The 18837-nt window shown below is 65.6% G+C and overlaps 1 protein-coding gene across 1 annotated transcript in view; it reads left to right on the forward strand.

Annotated features, from left to right (window-relative positions):
• SDK2 (sidekick cell adhesion molecule 2) overlaps positions 1 to 18837 on the forward strand; it is a 46828-nt gene that overhangs the window by 24629 nt on the left and 3362 nt on the right. Inside the window, exons 3-42 of the mRNA XM_053960438.1 lie at positions 2163 to 2269; positions 3281 to 3428; positions 4116 to 4249; positions 5180 to 5291; positions 5503 to 5693; positions 6603 to 6686; positions 6757 to 6951; positions 7126 to 7242; positions 7328 to 7495; positions 7658 to 7760; positions 7975 to 8151; positions 8240 to 8376; positions 8551 to 8698; positions 8767 to 8907; positions 8991 to 9172; positions 9376 to 9491; positions 10102 to 10297; positions 10460 to 10558; positions 10829 to 11020; positions 11112 to 11233; positions 11311 to 11420; positions 11540 to 11690; positions 11791 to 12028; positions 12106 to 12221; positions 12374 to 12563; positions 12748 to 12846; positions 13096 to 13290; positions 13368 to 13569; positions 13726 to 13829; positions 13941 to 14011; positions 14127 to 14262; positions 14825 to 14881; positions 15091 to 15192; positions 15332 to 15447; positions 16352 to 16538; positions 16927 to 17064; positions 17132 to 17293; positions 17407 to 17532; positions 17768 to 17932; positions 18211 to 18351. Coding sequence (XP_053816413.1) covers positions 2163 to 2269; positions 3281 to 3428; positions 4116 to 4249; positions 5180 to 5291; positions 5503 to 5693; positions 6603 to 6686; positions 6757 to 6951; positions 7126 to 7242; positions 7328 to 7495; positions 7658 to 7760; positions 7975 to 8151; positions 8240 to 8376; positions 8551 to 8698; positions 8767 to 8907; positions 8991 to 9172; positions 9376 to 9491; positions 10102 to 10297; positions 10460 to 10558; positions 10829 to 11020; positions 11112 to 11233; positions 11311 to 11420; positions 11540 to 11690; positions 11791 to 12028; positions 12106 to 12221; positions 12374 to 12563; positions 12748 to 12846; positions 13096 to 13290; positions 13368 to 13569; positions 13726 to 13829; positions 13941 to 14011; positions 14127 to 14262; positions 14825 to 14881; positions 15091 to 15192; positions 15332 to 15447; positions 16352 to 16538; positions 16927 to 17064; positions 17132 to 17293; positions 17407 to 17532; positions 17768 to 17932; positions 18211 to 18351 — 5675 coding nt within the window. The remainder of the gene's footprint in view (positions 1 to 2162; positions 2270 to 3280; positions 3429 to 4115; positions 4250 to 5179; positions 5292 to 5502; positions 5694 to 6602; positions 6687 to 6756; positions 6952 to 7125; positions 7243 to 7327; positions 7496 to 7657; positions 7761 to 7974; positions 8152 to 8239; positions 8377 to 8550; positions 8699 to 8766; positions 8908 to 8990; positions 9173 to 9375; positions 9492 to 10101; positions 10298 to 10459; positions 10559 to 10828; positions 11021 to 11111; positions 11234 to 11310; positions 11421 to 11539; positions 11691 to 11790; positions 12029 to 12105; positions 12222 to 12373; positions 12564 to 12747; positions 12847 to 13095; positions 13291 to 13367; positions 13570 to 13725; positions 13830 to 13940; positions 14012 to 14126; positions 14263 to 14824; positions 14882 to 15090; positions 15193 to 15331; positions 15448 to 16351; positions 16539 to 16926; positions 17065 to 17131; positions 17294 to 17406; positions 17533 to 17767; positions 17933 to 18210; positions 18352 to 18837) is intronic.

Here is an 18837-nt window from a genome sequence, read left to right on the forward strand (position 1 = left end):
ATCCGGTGCCAAAGCTGCTGCTGCAAACCCGCCGGTCCCCCGGGCACGGGGCTCCTGCCCGCGGAGCCCCCTCCTGACCCCGGGGCTGGGCGGGACACAGCCGCTTCCTGCCGGAGCCGTGGGGGTCAGTGCTCGCTGTGGAAGGGCTTTTCCCCGCGGACCATGCCCTGTCAAGCTCTGTCTTCTCAGAGAAGCCAAACAAACCCCTGGAACAGCGGAGTCAGCAGCGAGGGCTGCGCCGGGAGCTGGGCCAGCTTCACCTCCGTCCCGGCTGGAGCGGGGCGGATGGACAAAGCCACCCGGCCGGGGCACCGGGAGCAGTCCCAGCTGGAGGAGCTGCTTTCCTCGCATGGAACAATGGCCCTGGAACGCCTGGCCACGGAGCTGTGGCACAAACTGGGGGGTGGGGTGGCATCCCCCCCTGCTGCCTGCGGCACATCCCCTGTGAGGGGGTGGCAGGAGGGTGACATTGGGGCTGAAATCAATTCCCGTCCCCTCCTAGCCAAGCGTGATGGGGGAAGGAAATCGAACCCGAGCGGTCTTGGATAAAAGCCTCGGTGGAAGGCGAGCGGAGAGAACAAAGTCTGAGCTGGTTTGGTTGATGACTGCGGGCTGGGCTGCGCCGGGAATTGATTTCCTTTCTCCGGGCTATTTTCAGCAGCTGAGGTGTGTGTGGAACTGCTGCTGTTTCAATAACTCCTCCAGCTCCCGTGTGTGGGGACCAGGCCCCCTTAATTGGATCTGCTGGAGTGTCCTGGGCCGGGGGACACGGCTGCCTGTGCCCATGGAGGTGTCCTGCCTGTGGGGACACCGGGCTGTGCACTGTGACCCGGTTTGTCACACTGCCACCTTGGCTGTGCCGGTGCTGGTGGCTTTGCATCGTCCCCATCTGGAACGAGGGTCTGGAGGGGACGCGGCAGCGAGGACACGGATCTGTTTGGGGGCCACACGTGTCCCTCTGCTGCTGTGTGTCCATCCAGCCATCCGTCCATGGGCGTGCGTGTGCTCGGGAGTCACGGCGTGATTTATGAGCGAGGACACCGCAAGGAGAGCGGGCCCATTACTCCTGGCGTCTGCAGCCGTTCCTGACAGCTCCGTGGAATTGAAATATCTTATTTAAAGCCTCTGGGGAGCATTTTTAAATATCAGCCGTGACACTCAAGGACTCGTTCCCAAAGGGCACCCTCCCTCCTCCCGCGGGGACGGGTGACCCCGGCACGCCGCGTGGGTGGGCGGCTGGCTGCGTGTCACCGCGGGTTTGGTGGCAGTCCCGCCGTGCCCGCCCCGTCCCCGCGGTGCCGCCGGGCGAGGAGGGAGCCCGGTGTCCCCTGTCACCCTCTGCCGTGCGGGGAGGTTCCCCGCTGCGCTCCCGGCACGGGCAACGCGCTCCTCAGGTCTTATGAAAGTTTAATTTACGCTCGGTTCTCAGAAGAACAAACAAAGCTCTGCCGAGAGAGAGAGCCCGCGGCGGGTTTTAACGCAGGATTAGATTTTGGGCAAGGAGGGGCTGAGCTTGTTTTATTTATTCCCTCTCTGCTTTACCTCGCAGCGCTCCCCGTCGGGGACGGTGACCCTGCAGCGCCTGCCCGGCCCCCCGAGGCTGCCCCGGCCGTTTTAGGGGGATGACACAGGAGCTCCAGGGGTGGGGACTGCCCGGGGAGGTCTGGTGGCAGCAGGGTCCGGCTTGGGGACCGCGGCGATGCTCGGGGGGCGGTCGAGTGGAGATGTGGTGATTTCCTTTATCTCCTCACCGGCTGCTGGCGCTGGCCGCTGATAAGGGCCGGCGTGGGGGTGATAAGGGGGTTCAGCCGGGATTCATCGGAGCAGTGCCGGACTTGGCCGCTCTCAGGTCCAGGCTGGGTGACACCAGCAGACCGCAGTGTCACTGCTGGGGCTGGGGCAGGGCTCAGGACAGCGGCTCCCAGCCCCTGGACCGGGAGGGTGACAGTCACCAGCTCGTGCACAATGGAAGCACCTCCAGTGTGGGTGGCAGCGAGGGACACTGGGGTGTCCCCCAGCCTGCGCCTCCTGCAGCAGCTCCTCGGGGAAAGGAGCTCCTGGCACGCGTGCAGTAAATCGGGAGGCTGTGCAGGACCTGCAGCCTCTCCGGGAGCTGTGGCAGTGACACGGCTGTCCCCTCACTGCTGATACCCCTCCCGCAGGTACATGATCACCTCGCTGGACCGCACCCACGCCGGCTTCTACCGCTGCATCGTCCGCAACCGCATGGGAGCGCTGCTGCAGCGCCAGACCGAGGTGCAGGTGGCCTGTAAGTGACCGTGGGGACCGCAGGGGGACACCCAGCTCCCGGCGCGGGGGGACAGCTCTGGTGTTGGTGCCACTCGTGGCCAGCACGTGCGAGCCTGCAGCATCCCTGGGGTGGTACTGGCAGGGACATCGGAGCATCCCTGAGGTGATGCCAGGAGGGATGTCTGGAGCATCCCTGGGGTGACCTGGCAGGGACATCAGAGCATCCCTGGGGTGGTGCTGGGCAGGGGCATCGGAGCATCCCTGAGGTGATGCCAGGAGGGATGTCTGGAGCATCCCTGGGGTGATGCTGGTGAGATTTAAGGAGGAGATGAGAGTGCTGAGGCCTGGGATGGTGGCTCTCTCCCCCAAAAGGGTCCTGCCCCTCTCTGTCACCCCTTGCCTCTGGGATATCCCCAATCCCATCCCCTTAAACACCTCCTGAGGAGCAGTGACAAATCAGGAGGATAACGAGAAATTAATAAGGCAGCTGTGCTAACAACTAATGATAATGGCGAAGTCGTTAAAAAAGGATTCTTTACATGTTTTTAATTACAGCAATTAAGGAAGTCAATAAAAATCCCCTGTCCCACCCCCCTCCTCCATGCCCCCCGCTTCCCTCAAGTCTCCCACAACTGCTGCGTGCTTCCAGCCTGGGAATGGCAGGGTGGGATGGAGGCAGCGGTGCCACATCTTGTCCCTGGAGTCAGGGTCATGCTGGGGTGCCCCTGGCATGGGGGGGAACGGAGAGAAGCTGGGGAGCCCCGGGACAGGACCCTCCCTGCTGTGGCTGCAGCCTGTCTGTGGTGGGGACACTCAGACAGGGGTGACAGATGGAGGGATGGATCACCAGGAGCAGCCGGTGGGATCTGAGCCACCCCCACATCCCAAACCCTGAAGCCAGCCGAGGAGGGGACCAGGAGCAGCCCCTCAGCACCATCCCCCGGGGAGCCCATCCCACAGAGCCAGAGCCGGCGCTGCGCCCCCGGGCGCGCCCCCAGCCCCTGGCACGGTTCTCTGCCCTGCTCTGCAGACATGGGGAGCTTCGAGGAGGGCGAGACGCAGCAGAGCGTGTCCCACGGGGAGGCGGCCGTCATCCGCGCGCCCCGCATCGCCAGCTTCCCGCAGCCGCAGGTCACCTGGTTCCGGGATGGACGGAAGATCTCCCCCAGCAGCCGCGTGTGAGCACCCCCAGGATCCCCCTGGAACCCCCCTCCCAGCATCCCGGGGGCTGCACTTCCCCCTGTCCCCACACTAAGGATGTTTAACCAACATCTCGAGCGCATCATGCTAAAACCCAGGGACAGGCTCGGTGACTAATGGCTCTGTTTGTCACCAGAGAAAGGGATTTCTTAACAAAAAATGAAAGCAAAGAGGGAGGAAGGCGGGGGAGAGGGTGGGATAGAGGCAAACACGGCACACACGCGTGTGCCGGGTGTCCCCACGGAGCTGTGGCAGATCCCGGTGCTGCCGGAGCCCCGGCAGCCACAGCCGGCAGGAATTGAATTTGTCACCCCCATTATGCAGGAATTGAACTGGTCTCCTTTCGATTTGCAAAGCGGGATTGAGGAGATAAAACTCCTTTATCTCATATTTAATGGTAAAAAAAAACATATTCCCCACAGCATTTTATGTTTCCAGCAGATTAGATTGTTCCAATAAGTAAAAAATGAAAAAAAAAAAAAAAAAAAGGAGAAATCCTTGGAATCTGCACTGCCCTGTGGGCTCTGCTTGGACAGAGGGGTGCAGGGCTTGGTCCCCCCATCCTGGGGCTGACACGGGGGGTGGCTGGGGGTCCCACGTGGGTGCTGGGTGGGGAGTGAGGGTCCCAGCTCATTGGGTTCTCTCCCACCACCCTCTCCTCCCAGAGCCATCACGCTGGAGAACACCCTGGTCATCCTGTCCACGGTGGCCCCGGACGCGGGGCGTTACTACGTGCAGGCGGTGAATGACAAGAACGGGGACAACAAGACGAGCCAGCCCATCACCCTGACCGTGGCCAGTGAGTGTGGGGGGCACTGGCCCCCTCCCCCCAACCCCTGCCTCGCCCCCCCCAAATTTAATTTGCAGTAAATCTCTTCGGAGGCTCCAGCTTCTGCTGACTTAACAGTTCAGCTGCCTCAGAATTTATTTAGGCGCTCGTGGCTGTGCTGCAGGCGCTGCTGTGCCACAGGCAGAGCTCCTGCTCCAGCTCCTCCTCCTGCTCCAGCTGCATCCGGCCCTGCCCCGGGATGGGCTGTGGAACGGGGGCTGCAGTGTCACCCCATGGGCACCCCCAACCCCTGGCTGTGTCCCCCCGTCAGCTCCTGGTGCTCTGGAGCAGCCCCTGCCTGGGGGGTCACCTCTGTGGCTTCATCCCTCCAGTTCCTTTGGGCCCCCAAGACTTCCAAGGGCCCCCCAGCCCATTTGGGTGGTGACAGCCCGTCCCATGGGACGTGCCCTGAAGTGACACCAGTCCTGTCACACTCTCCCCATCTCCCCTGCTGCTGCCCCACAGCAGGATAGCTTACCCCTGTCTGTCTGCCTGTCTCCCATCCCCATTAATCTGTTTTCCCGTCCCCTGGCGTCCTGGAGCTCCATAAACATCCCGGGGCCCTGTTTATGGATTCAGCTCTATCAGCAGCTTTCGAGCCGATCGCGTTTTTACAGCGCCTACATGAGGGTTTTTTATTGTCGCCATCATTTTGCTTCATGGACTCCCTGCTCCCTCCTCCCTGCTGCCACCAGCCTGGTGGCCCTGCCCAGGCGTGCCGGGGCTCCCACGGGAGGACACAGCTTAGGGACACCTGGGAAGGCACCCTGATGCCACCAGGTCCCTGTCACCTTTGTCTCCTCCAAGCAGAGCAGCCGGGGATTTGGGTGCCCTCTCCGGGGACACCCCAGGGAGGGCAGGGGGTGCTCATGGCTGTCCCTCTGGCCTCCTCCTCCCCAGACGTGGGTGGCCCGGCTGATCCCATCGCACCCACCATCATTGTCCCACCCAAGAACACCAGCGTGGTGGCCGGGACCTCGGAGGTGACCATGGAGTGTGTGGCCAACGCCAGGTGAGCCGTGGGGTGGGGATGAGGATGGGGAATCTCCCTGCTGGCATTGCCCAGCCTCGGGGCTGGGTGCTCCTAAGTCTGTTCCCACACACTCCTGGAACCTGCGGGATGGAGGGAGGTCCCTTCCCACCCGAGTCCTGAGGGATGGAGGGAGGTGGGATCCTCCAGGGAAGCTGGAGCTGGCTCTTGACACACCCTGGCCCCACCCCAGGCCACTGATCAAGCTGCACATAATCTGGAAGAAGGACGGGGCGCCCGTGTCCAGCGGGATCAGCGACTACAGCCGCCGGCTGACCATCCTGCACCCCACTCTGAGCGACAGCGGCTTCTACGAGTGCGAGGCTGTGCTGCGCAGCAGCAGCGTCCCCGCCGTGACTGCCGGCGCCTTCCTGTCCGTGCTGGGTGAGCTCCTGCCCGTGGGCACCTCCCTGCCCGTGCTGGGTGAGCTCCTGCCCATGGGCACCTCCCTGTCCGTGCTGGGTGAGCTCCTGCCCGTGCTGGGTTCTCTCCTGCCCATGGGCACCTCCCTGTCCGTGCTGGGTGAGCTCCTGCCCGTGGGCACCTCCCTGTCCGTGCTGGGTGAGCTCCTGCCCATGGGCACCTCCCTGTCCGTGCTGGGTGAGCTCCTGTCCGTGGGCACCTCCCTGTCCGTGCTGGGTGAGCTCCTGCCCGTGGGCACCTCCCTGTCCGTGCTGGGTGAGCTCCTGCCCGTGGGCACCTCCCTGTCCGTGCTGGGTGAGCTCCTGCCCGTGCTGGGTGAGCTCCTGCCCGTGGGCACCTCCCTGTCCGTGCTGGGTGAGCTCCTGCCCGTGGGCACCTCCCTGTCTGTGCTGGGTGAGCTCCTGTCCGTGCTGGGTGAGCTCCTGCCCGTGGGCACCTCCCTGCCCGTGCTGGGTTCTCTCCTGCCCATGCTGGGTTCTCTCCTGCCCATGCTGGGTTCTCTCCTGCCCTTGGGCACCTCCCTGTCTGTGCTGGGTTCTCTCCTGCCCGTGGGCACCTCCCTGTCCGTGCTGGGTGAGCTCCTGCCCATGGGCACCTCCCTGTCCGTGCTGGGTTCTCTCCTGCCCATGCTGGGTTCTCTCCTGCCCGTGGGCACCTCCCTGCCCGTGCTGGGTTCTCTCCTGCCCGTGGGCACCTCCCTGTCCGTGCTGGGTTCTCTCCTGCCCACAAGCAGCCCAGACGACACGTGCCATGAGCTGGGGTGGGCTCAGCCCCGGGCAGGGATGGGAGGTGACAGGAGGGCCACTGGTCAGCCCAAGGACCCTGGGCAGAGGCTCTGTCCCCGTTCCTATTTCCTGGTTCCCTTGGCAGAGCCCCCGCAGTTCGTCAGGGAGCCGGAGAGACACATCACGGCCGAGATGGAGAAGGTGGTGGCCATTCCCTGCCAAGCCAAGGGTGAGCTGCTCCCCCGGCGCCCTCCGTGTGCTGCCGCCAGCCCGTGCCTGACGTGGCTGTACCCGTGCAGGTGTCCCCCCTCCCGAGATGGCCTGGTACAAGGACGCTGCCCTCCTGCAGCTGGAGAAGCTGTCCCGCTTCCAGCTGCTGGAGGACGGCAGCCTGCAGATCAGCGGGCTGCTCCCTGACGACACCGGAATGTTCCAGTGCTTCGCCCGCAACGCGGCCGGCGAGGTGCAGACCACCACGTACCTGGCCGTGACCAGTAGGTGCCACCCCCGCCTTGCCCTGGAGGTGCCCTGTCTGGGTGGTGGGCGGGATGTGCCCCTGGATGAGTCCCTCAAGGGGCTCGGGGACCCCGGGAAACTCTTCTGGGTCAGGTCCAGGCCGGGCACAGGGAGGGAATTCAGGGGGGGCTGTGCACCTCTGTGCCCCGCAGGCATCGCCCCCAACATCACGCGGGGTCCCCAGGACAGCACGGTGATCGACGGCATGTCCGTCATCCTCAACTGCGAGACCTCGGGGGCGCCGCGCCCGGCCATCACCTGGCAGAAAGGTAAAGGGCTGGGGACGAGCCTGTCCTCGCTGCCCTGGGGCTCGGTGACCACCGCGGCGCTGACGGGGCTCCGCCGTGTCCCCAGGGGAGCGGGTCCTGGCCAGCGGCTCGGTGCAGCTGCCGCGCTTCACCCTGCTGGAGTCGGGCAGTCTCCTGGTGAGCCCCGCGCACCTGCCCGATGCTGGCACCTACACCTGCCTGGCCACCAACTCCCGCGGCGTGGACGAGGCCTCTGCAGACCTGGTGGTCTGGGGTAAGGGACTCCCGGTGCGCCCTGCCCGGCTCCGGGCACCACCCCGGGTGCTGCGGGATGGAGCTCTCCGGGGATGGGCGCTGGGTTTTGTGGGTGCAAACGGGGGCTGTCCCTTGCCGGTGCCACCCCCGCAGTGCCAATGGGTCATTGTGTCCCCCGCAGCAAGGACACGTATCACGGACCCGCCACAGGACCAGAGCGTCATCAAGGGCACCAAGGCTGTCATGAGCTGCGGGGTCACCCATGACCCCAGCGTGGACGTCAGGTGAGTGAGAGGGTCGGGGAGTCCAGGCACCCCCGGGCTGCCCACCTGGCTGCTGTCACCGCTGTCCTGGGGAGGGAGATGGGGGTCCCCTTCCTCAGCCCCGCGCTGGTGGTCCTGCAGTGCCACCTGGTGCCCTGCGACAGCGAGCCCCTGGTCCCCTCTGTTCACTGGGGGGCTGCGGGGCACCAGCACACCTGGCTCCCCCCTGGCACAGGTACGTCTGGGAGAAGGACGGGGCGCCGCTGGGCCCCGAGAGCGGCCCCCGGGTGCGCCTGGACGAGGCGGGCACCCTGCACATCTCCCAGACCTGGTCGGGTGACATCGGCACCTACACCTGCAAGGTGATCTCGGCCGGGGGCAACGACTCGCGCAGCGCCCACCTCCGTGTCCGGTGAGACCCCCCCCCCCACCTCATCCCGCCGGCACCCCCGCCTGGGGTGTGCCCCCTCCCTCCTTCCCTCCCTAACCCCCCTGTCCAGGCAGCTCCCCCACGCCCCCGAGAGCCCCGTGGCCGCCCTGAGCCCGCAGGAGAAACGGGCCATCAACCTCACCTGGGCCAAGCCCTTCGACGGCAACAGCCCCCTGCTCCGCTACGTCGTGGAGGTCTCCGAGAACAGTAAGGGGCTGCTGCCACCCCCCCGGCGCCGCTGGCACTGGGAGAAGTCCCCAGCGTCACCCTGGTGCAGGGGATGCTGCGGGGAGCTTGGGGACCCCGGGACTGGTCAGCCAGGCGGGGGACCCCAGTGTCCTGCAGGTCGGGTCCCCACCCTGCTGTCCCCTCTCCCCCCAGACGCGCCCTGGACCGTGCTGCTGGCCAGCGTGGACCCCGAGGTGACGTCGGTGACAGTGCGGGGCTTGGTCCCCGCTCGCTCCTACCAGTTCCGCCTGTGTGCTGTGAACGACGTGGGCAGGGGACAGTTCAGCAAGGACACGGAGAGGTGAGTCCCGCCCGGGGGTCCTGGGGGGGCTGGCGACCCCGGGTGCTCACCCCGCCCTGTCCCCGCAGGGTGTCCCTGCCCGAGGAGCCGCCCTCTGCACCCCCCCAGAACGTCATCGCCAGCGGCCGCACCAACCAGTCCATCATGATCCAGTGGCAGCCGCCCCCCGAGAGCCACCAGAACGGGGTCCTCAAGGGCTACATCATCCGGTAGGTGCCAGCGGGGGTGCCCGGGGGTCCCAAACCTGCTGTTGGTGGGGACAGTGGCAGCTCTGATGGCTCCTGGTGCCCAGGTACTGCCTGGCCGGGCTGCCCGTGGGGTACCAGTTCAAGAACATCACCAACGCCGAGGTCAACAACCTCCTCCTGGAGGACCTCATCATCTGGACCAACTACGAGATCGAGGTGGCCGCCTACAACAGCGCTGGCCTGGGGGTCTACAGCATGAAGGTGACGGAGTGGACCCTGCAGGGAGGTAGGCAGGGACAATCAGGGGTGGGCAGGGGCTTGGTGGGCACCCTGGCAGCAACAGGCGGTGGGACGGGAGGCAGGAGGATGGGTGTGGAGGTCCCAGGGGGACTGGGATGTGCTGGGCAGGGATGACCCGGGGTTGGCACCCAGCTGGTTGGAGGGCACCTCGTGGAGCTGTCCCTGTGAGCTGTCCCTTCATCCCGGCAGTGCCCACGGTGCCTCCAGGGAATGTGCAGGCTGAGGCCACCAACTCCACCACCATCCGCTTCACCTGGAACCCCCCCAGCCCCCAGTTCATCAACGGCATCAACCAGGGCTATAAGGTGAGGGTGATTCCCAAAAACGGAGCAGCCTGTGGGGAAAACTTGGTCAACCTTCACAAACTGTCTTGGCTCCTCCTCGCCGAAATCCCGGATTTCAATTGGCTCTCTCCTGACTGTTAAAATAATATTTACTGTTATTTAACACTTGCATGGGCTCAGAGTCTCCCATGCTCTGTAATTAATTCCAAGTTGCAATTAATTCAAATTTACATTAATGAAATTGAATTAAAACATTAAACTTGTGTCTTAATCCACTCGAAAGAAGTTCGGGAATTTAATTGCCGCTGAACGAGATAACCAGCGTGAGCAGGATATTTAACATTCTTATTAAACGCCACTTAGTATTTTTGATTAGTATTTTTAGGGCCTAATTAGTGTTTAATTAAGTTGCTAGAGGCTATCTTGCACAATACCAATTAAATGCCCAGCCATCCCTCCTGGATGCGGGCAAGGGGGGAATCCCGTTATCGATGGAGTTAATCACAGCTCCGTAAGCAGCGCTGGTACAGGCTGTTAATTGATCGTTAATCAACGCCGAATTAACAAGAAGGAGGCCGGAGATGGTGTTTGTGGCACTGGGAAGCTTCACCCCCGTTCCTTTCTGCCGCAGCTCATCGCCTGGGAGCCGGAGCGCGAGGACGAGGCCACGGTGGTGACGGTGCGGCCCAACTTCCAGGACAGCGTCCACGTGGGCTACGTGGCGGGGCTGCGCAAGTTCGCCGAGTACTTCACCTCGGTGCTGTGCTTCACCACGCCCGGGGACGGCCCGCGCAGCCCCCCCCAGCTGGTGCGCACCCACGAGGACGGTACGGGGAGGCTCCGACCCCCTCGGGATGGACCCTGCCCGCCCCCCGCCCCACCCGGCTCCGTCCAAGGGGAGCCCCCCCTCCCCGCTCGCTCCTCGCGGGCGTCCCGTGGGTGCCGAGGGATCCTGCGCTTGGGTGCTGAGTCTGGGTGTTTTTGGGCAGTGCCTGGCCCCGTGGGACACCTCAGCTTCAGTGACATCCTGGATACGTCCCTGAAGGTCAGCTGGCAGGAGCCGCTGGAGAAGAACGGAATCCTGACGGGTAAGGGAGCAGCGGCAGGTACTGGCTTTGTCATCGGTCCCTTTCCCACCCCACAGCATCTCCCCCTTTTCCTGTCCCATTCCCCCTCTGCAGCATTGTCCCGTGTCCCACTGCCACCCCGCAGTCACACTCACGTGTCCTTTTCCTCCCCCCGTGGCATCTCCCCTTTGTCCTGCCCTCTCCCCACCCCGCAGCGTCTCCCACCCGCTCTGTCCCCGCGCAGCCCCCGGGGTGACGCTGCAGGGGTGACACTGCAGGGGTGCATTCCAGGGTACCGGATCTCGTGGGAGGAGTACAACCGCACCAACACGCGGGTGACGCACTACCTGCCCAACGTCACCCTGGAGTACCGCGTCACCGGCCTCACCGCCCTCACCACCTACACCATCGAGGTGGCCGCCATGACCTCCAAGGGACAGGGACAGGTCTCCTCCTCCACCATCTCCTCAGGGGTCCCCCCAGGTGAGCACGGTGGTGTCGGGGTGCTGCAGGGCTGTGCGCGGCGCTGGGGGCAAGCGGCCGGTGCCACCCACCCTGCCCTGTCCCCACACAGAGCTCCCCGGTGCCCCCACCAACCTGGGCATCTCCAACATTGGCCCCCGCTCCGTCACCATCCAGTTTCGCCCGGGTTACGATGGCAAAACGTCCATCTCGCGCTGGCAGGTGGAGGCACAGGTAGGGGGTGGCTCGGGAAGGGGGTCAGGGGGTGTTTGGGGCCAGCTCACCCCACTCACCCCGCTGCCATCCCACAGGTGGGCCAGAACGGCGAGGCTGGCGAGTGGGGGCTCGTGCACCAGCTGGCCAATGAGCCCGACACCCGCTCCATGGAGGTGCCCAACCTGAAGCCCTACACCTACTACAGGCGAGTGCCAGGGTGGTGCCCCGCTGCCATCCCTGGGTCCCCCACCGTGACCCCCTCATCGTCTTCCCCAGGGCATGGAGCCCTCTTCCCCACACCGTGACCCCCCTCTCCTCTCTCAGTTTCCGCATGCGGCAGGTGAACATCGTGGGCACCAGCCCCCCCAGCCTGCCCTCCCGGAGGATCCAGACCCTCCAAGCCCCCCCGGACATGGCCCCTGCCAACGTCACCCTGAGGACGGCCAGCGAGACCAGCCTGTGGCTGCGCTGGATGGTGAGGGGGGTCAGGGGGGTCTGCGCCTGCGTGGGCTGAAGGGGGGATGGAGCTGGGGGGGCTGTGGGACATGAGGAGTGACAGTGCCTGTCCCTGCCAGCCCCTCCTGGAGCAGGAGTACAACGGGAACCCCGACTCGGTGGGGTACAGGGTCCGGTACGCGCGGGCGGACGGGCGGGGGCCGCCGGCGCTCCACGTGATCCGTGACCGCGTGGAGCGGGAATTCACCATCGAGGACCTGGAGGAGTGGACGCAGTACCGGGTGCAGGTCCAGGCCTTCAACGCCATCGGCCCTGGGCCCTGGAGCCCCCCGGTGCTGGGACGCACCCGGGAGTCAGGTACTGCTGTGTGCCTGAGCACTGGGCACCCGCCTCGGCCAATCCGGCCACTGACCCTCTCTGTTGCCCCCCTCCAGTCCCCTCGTCCGGCCCCAGCAACGTGTCAGCAGTGGCCACCTCGTCCAGCAGCCTGATGGTCCGATGGAGTGACATTCCCGAGGCTGACTGCAACGGGCTCATCCTGGGCTACAAGGTGAGCTCCTGCCCGTGGGCAGCAGAGCTTCCCCGGGAGGAATCACCCTGCAGGCTGTGGGGTCCCCGGCTGTGCCACCCCCAGGAGCCGGTGGCCGGGCTGTGTCACACGGGCTGTGTCACACGGGCTGTGTCACACGGGCTGTGTTGCAGGTGCTGTACAAGGAGAAGGGCTCAGAGGCCCGTGCCCGGTTCTGGCTGGCCGAGGGCAATGCCTCCCGCAGTGCCCAGCTCACCGGGCTGGCCAAGTACACCCTGTACGAGATCCGGGTGCTGGCCTTCACCAGGATGGGCGATGGTGTCCCCAGCCGGCCTCCTGTCCTCGAGAGGACACTGGATGATGGTGGGTGACAGCACCTGGGTGGGCTGGGTGATAAATCCCCTCCTATCCCTGGGTGATAAATCCCCTCCTAGCCCTGTTCTCTGGGGTGATCCCTCTCCCCCTGAGCAGGACACCCAGGGCTCCCAGGGGATGGCATCTGTCACTTTTCCCCACTCCCCGGTGACTCCAATCTCTCTCCCTGCAGTGCCCGGGCCCCCCGTGGGGCTCCTCTTTCCTGAAGTGAGGACCACCTTGGTGCGGCTCATCTGGCAGCCGCCGGCAGCCCCCAACGGCGTCATCCTGGGTAGGCGGGGAGCACCCCGGGCGAGCCGCGCTGGGATGCTCTGCAGAGGTCCTGCGGGGGCAGGGATTGTCAGAGACCAGCTCCCCGGGGTCCCCTGAGCATCTCGGAACCCTCAGGGGTCAAGTTCCCCGCTCGGATGTTGGTCCCGGGCTGGGTGTGAGCTCCCCCGTGAACAGTTTGGGATGGAGGGGGTAGGGGCCCAGGCTGGTGTCCCCTCCCCAGCGCCACCACTCCGCTCCCTCCCCGCAGCCTACCAGGTCAGCCACCGCCTGAACACCTCGGCGGTGACCGCGGCCGCCGTGGAGGTGCTGGATGCCAGCGCCCGGCAGTTCACGGCCACCGGCCTCCAGCCCGAGGCCACCTACCTGTTCCGTGTCACCGCGCAGACCCGCAAGGGCTGGGGCGAGGCGGCCGAAGCGCTGGTGGTCACCACCGAGAAGAGAGGTAACGATGGGGGGCCCGGCCGGCGGCGGGGGGCTGGCGGTGCCCCCGCAGTGCTCCCAGCCCCTCGCCTCCCCCAGCCCGGCCGCAGCCCCCCGGGAAGCCGCTGGCGCAGCAGGAGGAGGTGCGGGCCCGGAGCGTGCTGCTGTCCTGGGAGCCGGGCAGCGACGGCCTCTCCCCCGTGCGCTACTACACCGTGCAGAGCCGCGAGCTGCCCGACGGCGACTGGGCTCTGCACTCCGCCCCCGTCAGCCACAACGCCACCGCCTTCGTGGTGGACAGGTGAGGGGCTGGGGGCGCGGTGGGTGTCGATGCTTCGGGTGGTTTCCCCGTGCCTCAGTTTCCCCATCATGTGAGAAGTGCTGGTACAAGGCTGGGAATCGATGGCACGGGGCGGCTCGGGGGTGACCCGTCCCCATCCCGCTCCGCTCCCTGCAGGCTGAAACCCTTCACCTCCTACAAGTTCCGTGTGAAGGCGACGAACGACATCGGGGACAGCGAGTACAGCGAGGAGTCGGAGTCGCTCACCACCCTGCAGGCGGGTCAGCACCTCCTGGGGCAGGGACAGCGGGTGCCCCCCTCCCCGTGCCCAAGGGAACTCCTCCTTTGCCCTGGGCATCTCCGGAGCCTCACCACCCTCTTCTCCCCCACAGCCCCCGAGGAGGCTCCCACCATCCTCTCCATCACCCCCCACACCACCACGTCGGTGCTCATCCGCTGGCAGGTACCGTCCCCCCTGCCCTGGGAGGTGGCACTGAGGTGTACCGGGTGGCACCTCAGGGTGCCGGGGAGCCCTGGACCAGAGCAGCCTCTGACTGCCTTCCCTCCTCCCCCTGCAGCCCCCGGCTGAGGACAAGATCAATGGGATCCTGCTGGGGTTCCGGCTGCGCTACCGGGAGCTGGTGCACGACAGCCTGCGGGGCTTCGCCCTGCGCGGCCTCGGCCACCCCGGCGCCAGCTGGGCCGAGCTCACCCGTGAGTGCCCACGGCCCCACCGGCCCTGGGGACGGGGGCTGGGGTGGCCTGGGGGTGGCAGGTGGGGTCTGAGCAGTGCAGCATCTGCAGCATGTCCCAGGGTCAGGCTGTGCCCCCTGGAGCTGTCACCAGCTCCCTTGTGCCACCAGGTCTGTGCTCCCTAACATCCTTCTGTGTTGTCACTGGCCCTGTCCCGCTGTGTCCACAAACCTGAACCTCACAGGGGTGTCTGTGGGCTGTGTGACGTCCTGCTGTGTGTCCTCAGGCCCTGCAGACAGCAGGGTCACATCCGCTCTGGGGGCAGCAGGGACACGAGTGACGAGGGCAGAGCCCCAGGCAGGACCTGGCCCTGTCCTCTGTGGAGACCCCAATGCACAGACCTGGCTCGTGGCACTCGGGATGGGGCTGGAGGATGGAAAGGCTCCTCAGTGCTGTGGCAGCCCCGTTGGCACCTGGGGGTGCCAGGGCCGTTTCTGGGGAGCTCTGGCCCAGGCTGGGGTGGGGGCTCAGAGGCAGGAGCCCCCCCTGGCCTGCACTAACCCCCTCCTGCTCTCCTGCCCAGCTGTCTATGCCGTGCACAACCTCAGCGAGGTGTCCCTCACCCAGTACGAGCTGGACAGTAAGTCACCACCCCCGTGTCCCCCCAATCTCTGCATGTCCCTCACTGCCACCCCTGTGTGTCCCTGCACTGCAGGGCAAGCTGGAACCCCTCTGCCCCACCCAGCTGCTCCTTGGGGACACCCCCTTCTTCCCAACAAGGGGGGCTCTGCCAGGTCCCCCGGGGCTGCCCCATCCTGGGGAGGGTCCCCCTCACCCTTTGTCCCCCAGACCTGAGCAAGCACCGGCGCTACGAGATCCGGATGAGCGTCTACAACGCCGTGGGCGAGGGACCCCCCAGCCCCCCGCAGGAGGTGTTCGTGGGGGAAGCAGGTGAGCCATGGCAGGGGTGCCTCTGCTGGGGGCTGCAGGGAGGGGGCTCGGCTGTCCTGGGAGCCCACAAAGCCCGGATAAGGCAGTGACACCAGTGCAGTGACACCAGTGCAGTGACACCGTCCCCTCCCTCGCTCAGTGCCCACCGGAGCGCCCCAGAACGTGGCTGTGCAGGCGGCCACGGCCACGCAGCTGGATGTCACCTGGGAACCGCCCCCCGTGGAGAGCCAGAACGGGGACATACAGGGCTACAAGGTACCTCCTGCCACCTGGGAGCTGGCACCCGGCCGGGCTGGGGGCACGGGGGGCTCTGGGGAGGTGCAGAGTCCCCGGGGGGCACAGGGTGCGTGGCACTGGGGGTGCTGTAAGTGATTTCGGGGAAAGGGTTCTGGGGAGATGCTGGGATCCCGAGGAGATCCCGGGTTTCCCATCCCGGTGCCGAGCGGCGGCGGGGCAGCAGATGGCGCCGTCGGCCCTGGAATGCTACCGGGATTTGTCGGGATAGAGCCGGGATTTGTCGGGAAGCAGCCGGCATGTGTCGGGATACAGATAGAATTTGTCGGCATGCACTGGGATAGAGCAGGGACGTGTCGGGATGGAGCCGGGATATGTCGCGATGCAGTCGGGAAGCACCGGGATGGAGCTGGGATGTGCCGGGATGTGTCGGGATGGAGCAGGGATGTGTCGGGATGGAGCAGGGATGTGTCGGGATGCGTTGGGATGCAGTCGGGAAGCACCGGGATGGAGCCGGGATGTGTTGGGATGCAGTCGGGAAGCACCGGGATGGAGCCGGGATGTGTCGGGATGCAGCCCGGGTGCTGTTGGGATGCATTAGGATGCAGCCGCGGTACCCAGCCCATGCTCCAGACACCTCCTGCTCCCCGTCCATTGTGATTCCTCCGGCTTGTCCCCATCCCTCGGGAATCGGGCACAGCTCGAAGGCGATCTCAGGCGCTCCCTGACGATGCCAGCCGTGTCTGATGCCCAGCACAGCCTGGAGCCCTCCTGGAGGAGAGGCTCTTCCGTTCCCTCGGGCGCACTTGGAGCCGCCAGGCTGGGACAGGGGCTCAGGAACCCGGGTGGGGACGTTTGAGGGCTCGGGGAAGGCGAGCTGGGTGGGAGCCGTGCCTCAGCCAGCCCCCCACGCCCCCTCCCACAGATCCACTTCTGGGAGGAGCAGCGGCCGAACGGGAGCGCGCGGGTCAAGACCCTTTTCCTGCCCGAGACCGGCGTGAAGCTGAAGAACCTGACGGGCTACACCTCCTACTGGGTCAGCGTGGCCGCCTTCAACGCCGCGGGGGACGGGCCCCGCAGCCCCCCCGTGAAAGCACGGACACAGCAGGCAGGTGGGGCCCGTGGCACGGCTCCCCCAGCAGCCTCCTGCGCCTGGGCTCCCCGGGGAGGTGTCTCCATGGGTCCAGCTCCAGGGATTCATGCTGCAATCCTGAGCAGAACATCTCTGGGCTCAGCCCAGTGGGTTTGTGGGGTGGGGGCACTCAGAGGGGAATGTTTAAGCCGAGGCTTGAGGAGGATGAAGATCTTGGGAGGAGACACAAGGAGTAGGAGACTCATTCCCCCTCCACCGTGGAAGCTTTGCTGCAGCAGGGATGGGGTCGGGGGGGTGTGAGCTGGTGATCAAACAGCATTGGGGTGGAGGCAGGGAGAGGGGCTGGCTCGTGCTGGGGGTGTCCCCCTGCAGCGCTGAGCCGGCCCTGTCACCCTGTCCCCTGGCAGCCCCCAGCGCTCCCGGCTCCATCCGCTTCAGCGAGCTGACCACCACGTCAGTGAACGTGTCCTGGGAGCCGCCGCCGCTGCCCAACGGGGTCCTCGAGGGCTACAGGCTGGTCTACGAGCCCTGCACGCCCGTGGATGGTGAGGGCACGGCCCGGGGGGAGCGGGGAGGGCTCGGGGGGAGCCGGCTCAGCCTCTGTCCCCGCAGGCGTCAGCAAGATCGTGACGGTGGACGTGAAGGGGAACAGCCCGCTGTGGATGAAGGTCAAAGACCTGGCCGAGGGCGTCACGTACCGGTTCCGAATCCGGGCCAGAACCTTCGCCTACGGGCCGGACGTTGAGGCCAACATCACCACGGGACCCGGGGAAGGTGCGGGGGGCACGCGGGGGCACGCGGGGCGAGGGAGGAGATGGGGTGGGGGCTGGCCCGGCTCTGGGCCAGTTTGTGCCCCCCCCTGCCTCCAGCTGTGCTCTGGTCCCCAGGTGCCCCCGGCCCCCCTGGAGAGCCCTTCATCTCCCGCTATGGCTCGGCCATCACCATCCACTGGTCCAGTGGGGACCCCGGCCAGGGGCCCATCACCAGATACGTCATCGAGGCCCGGCCCTCAGGTACCACAGCTGCCTCTGCTCCACCCCCGTCTCGGGGGTCAGGAGAGGGGAAACTGAGGCAGGGAGTGCCGACCTGGGTTGTGCGTTAGGACTCGGTGTCTGAGGAGAACGCTGCTGAGGGGGGCTGGTGGCAAGGGCAGTACCTGGAGCACCAGTGGGTGGAGGGACATCACCTCTCACCCTGGGGTGTCCTGCAGAGCCAGCCCTAAAATCCCAGCCCTGTTTTCTCCTCTAGATGAGGGGCTCTGGGACATCCTCATCAAAGACATCCCCAAGGAGGTGACCTCCTACACCTTCAGCATGGACATCCTCAAGCAGGGGGTCAGCTACGATTTCCGTGTCATTGCTGTGAATGACTACGGCTACGGGACCCCCAGCACCCCTTCCCCCTCCGTGTCAGGTGGGTTCCGGGGGGATTCTGTCCCCCTGTGCCAGAGGGAGGGTCCTGCTGTTGCTCTGTTCTTGTGGCCATCCCTGAACCCCACTCCTGGCTCCTACAAAGTCCCAATCCCACTGCCAGCACCCCCTTCCCACATCCCCCTGCAGCCCCCTCCCTTTCCATGGATCCAGGCCTCACAGAGCTCCCCAAGTGACCCTGTGCTCTGCAGAGGGGTGTCCCCGTCCAGACTGGTTGTCCCCTGTCCCTGTCCCACTCTGACCCTCCCTGCTGTGCCCCAGCCCAGAAAACCAACCCGTTCTATGAGGAGTGGTGGTTCCTGGTGGTCATTGCCCTGGTGGGGCTCATCTTCATCCTCCTCCTCGTTTTCGTGCTCATCATCCGCGGGCAGAGCAAGAAGTACTCCAAGAAGTCGGACTCAGGTGAGGGAGGGAATGTGGTGGGTGGTGACAGGACCCTCCTGCTCCTGTGGGAGCTTCTTGGGGGTCTCTCCCTGCCTTTGGGGTCTGGGTGGAGTGGAGGGAGCCTCCCTTCCTGCCCACCTTGGGAACAACTCCTCCAGAGCCCCAGTGCCGCCCTATAACGGCGCTGTGGCTTCCCGGAGAGCTCTGGGAGCCCGAGATGAAACGAAGGACTTGTCCCAGACAGCTGCAGAGGCAGAGCAGCGCCGGGGGCTCGCAGAGGTCACCGGGATTAGCCAAACACAGCTCTGTTTTCTTAGCTCTGTCAAGGGCTCAAATTGTGGGGAAAATCCAGAGCTCCTTGTTAAGCAAACAGCTCGGAGTGGGGAGCTGGGGGCGCTGGGGCAGGGCAGGGGGCTGAGCCAGGGCACGGCTGGCACCTCCCGGCTGTCCCCAGGCCCTGGTGACTCTGGAACCAGAACAATCCCCCCCCCAGCCCCCTGTGCA

Source organism: Vidua chalybeata, chromosome 19 (assembly GCF_026979565.1).
Source record: "Vidua chalybeata isolate OUT-0048 chromosome 19, bVidCha1 merged haplotype, whole genome shotgun sequence".
NCBI classification, from domain to species: domain Eukaryota; kingdom Metazoa; phylum Chordata; class Aves; order Passeriformes; family Viduidae; genus Vidua; species Vidua chalybeata.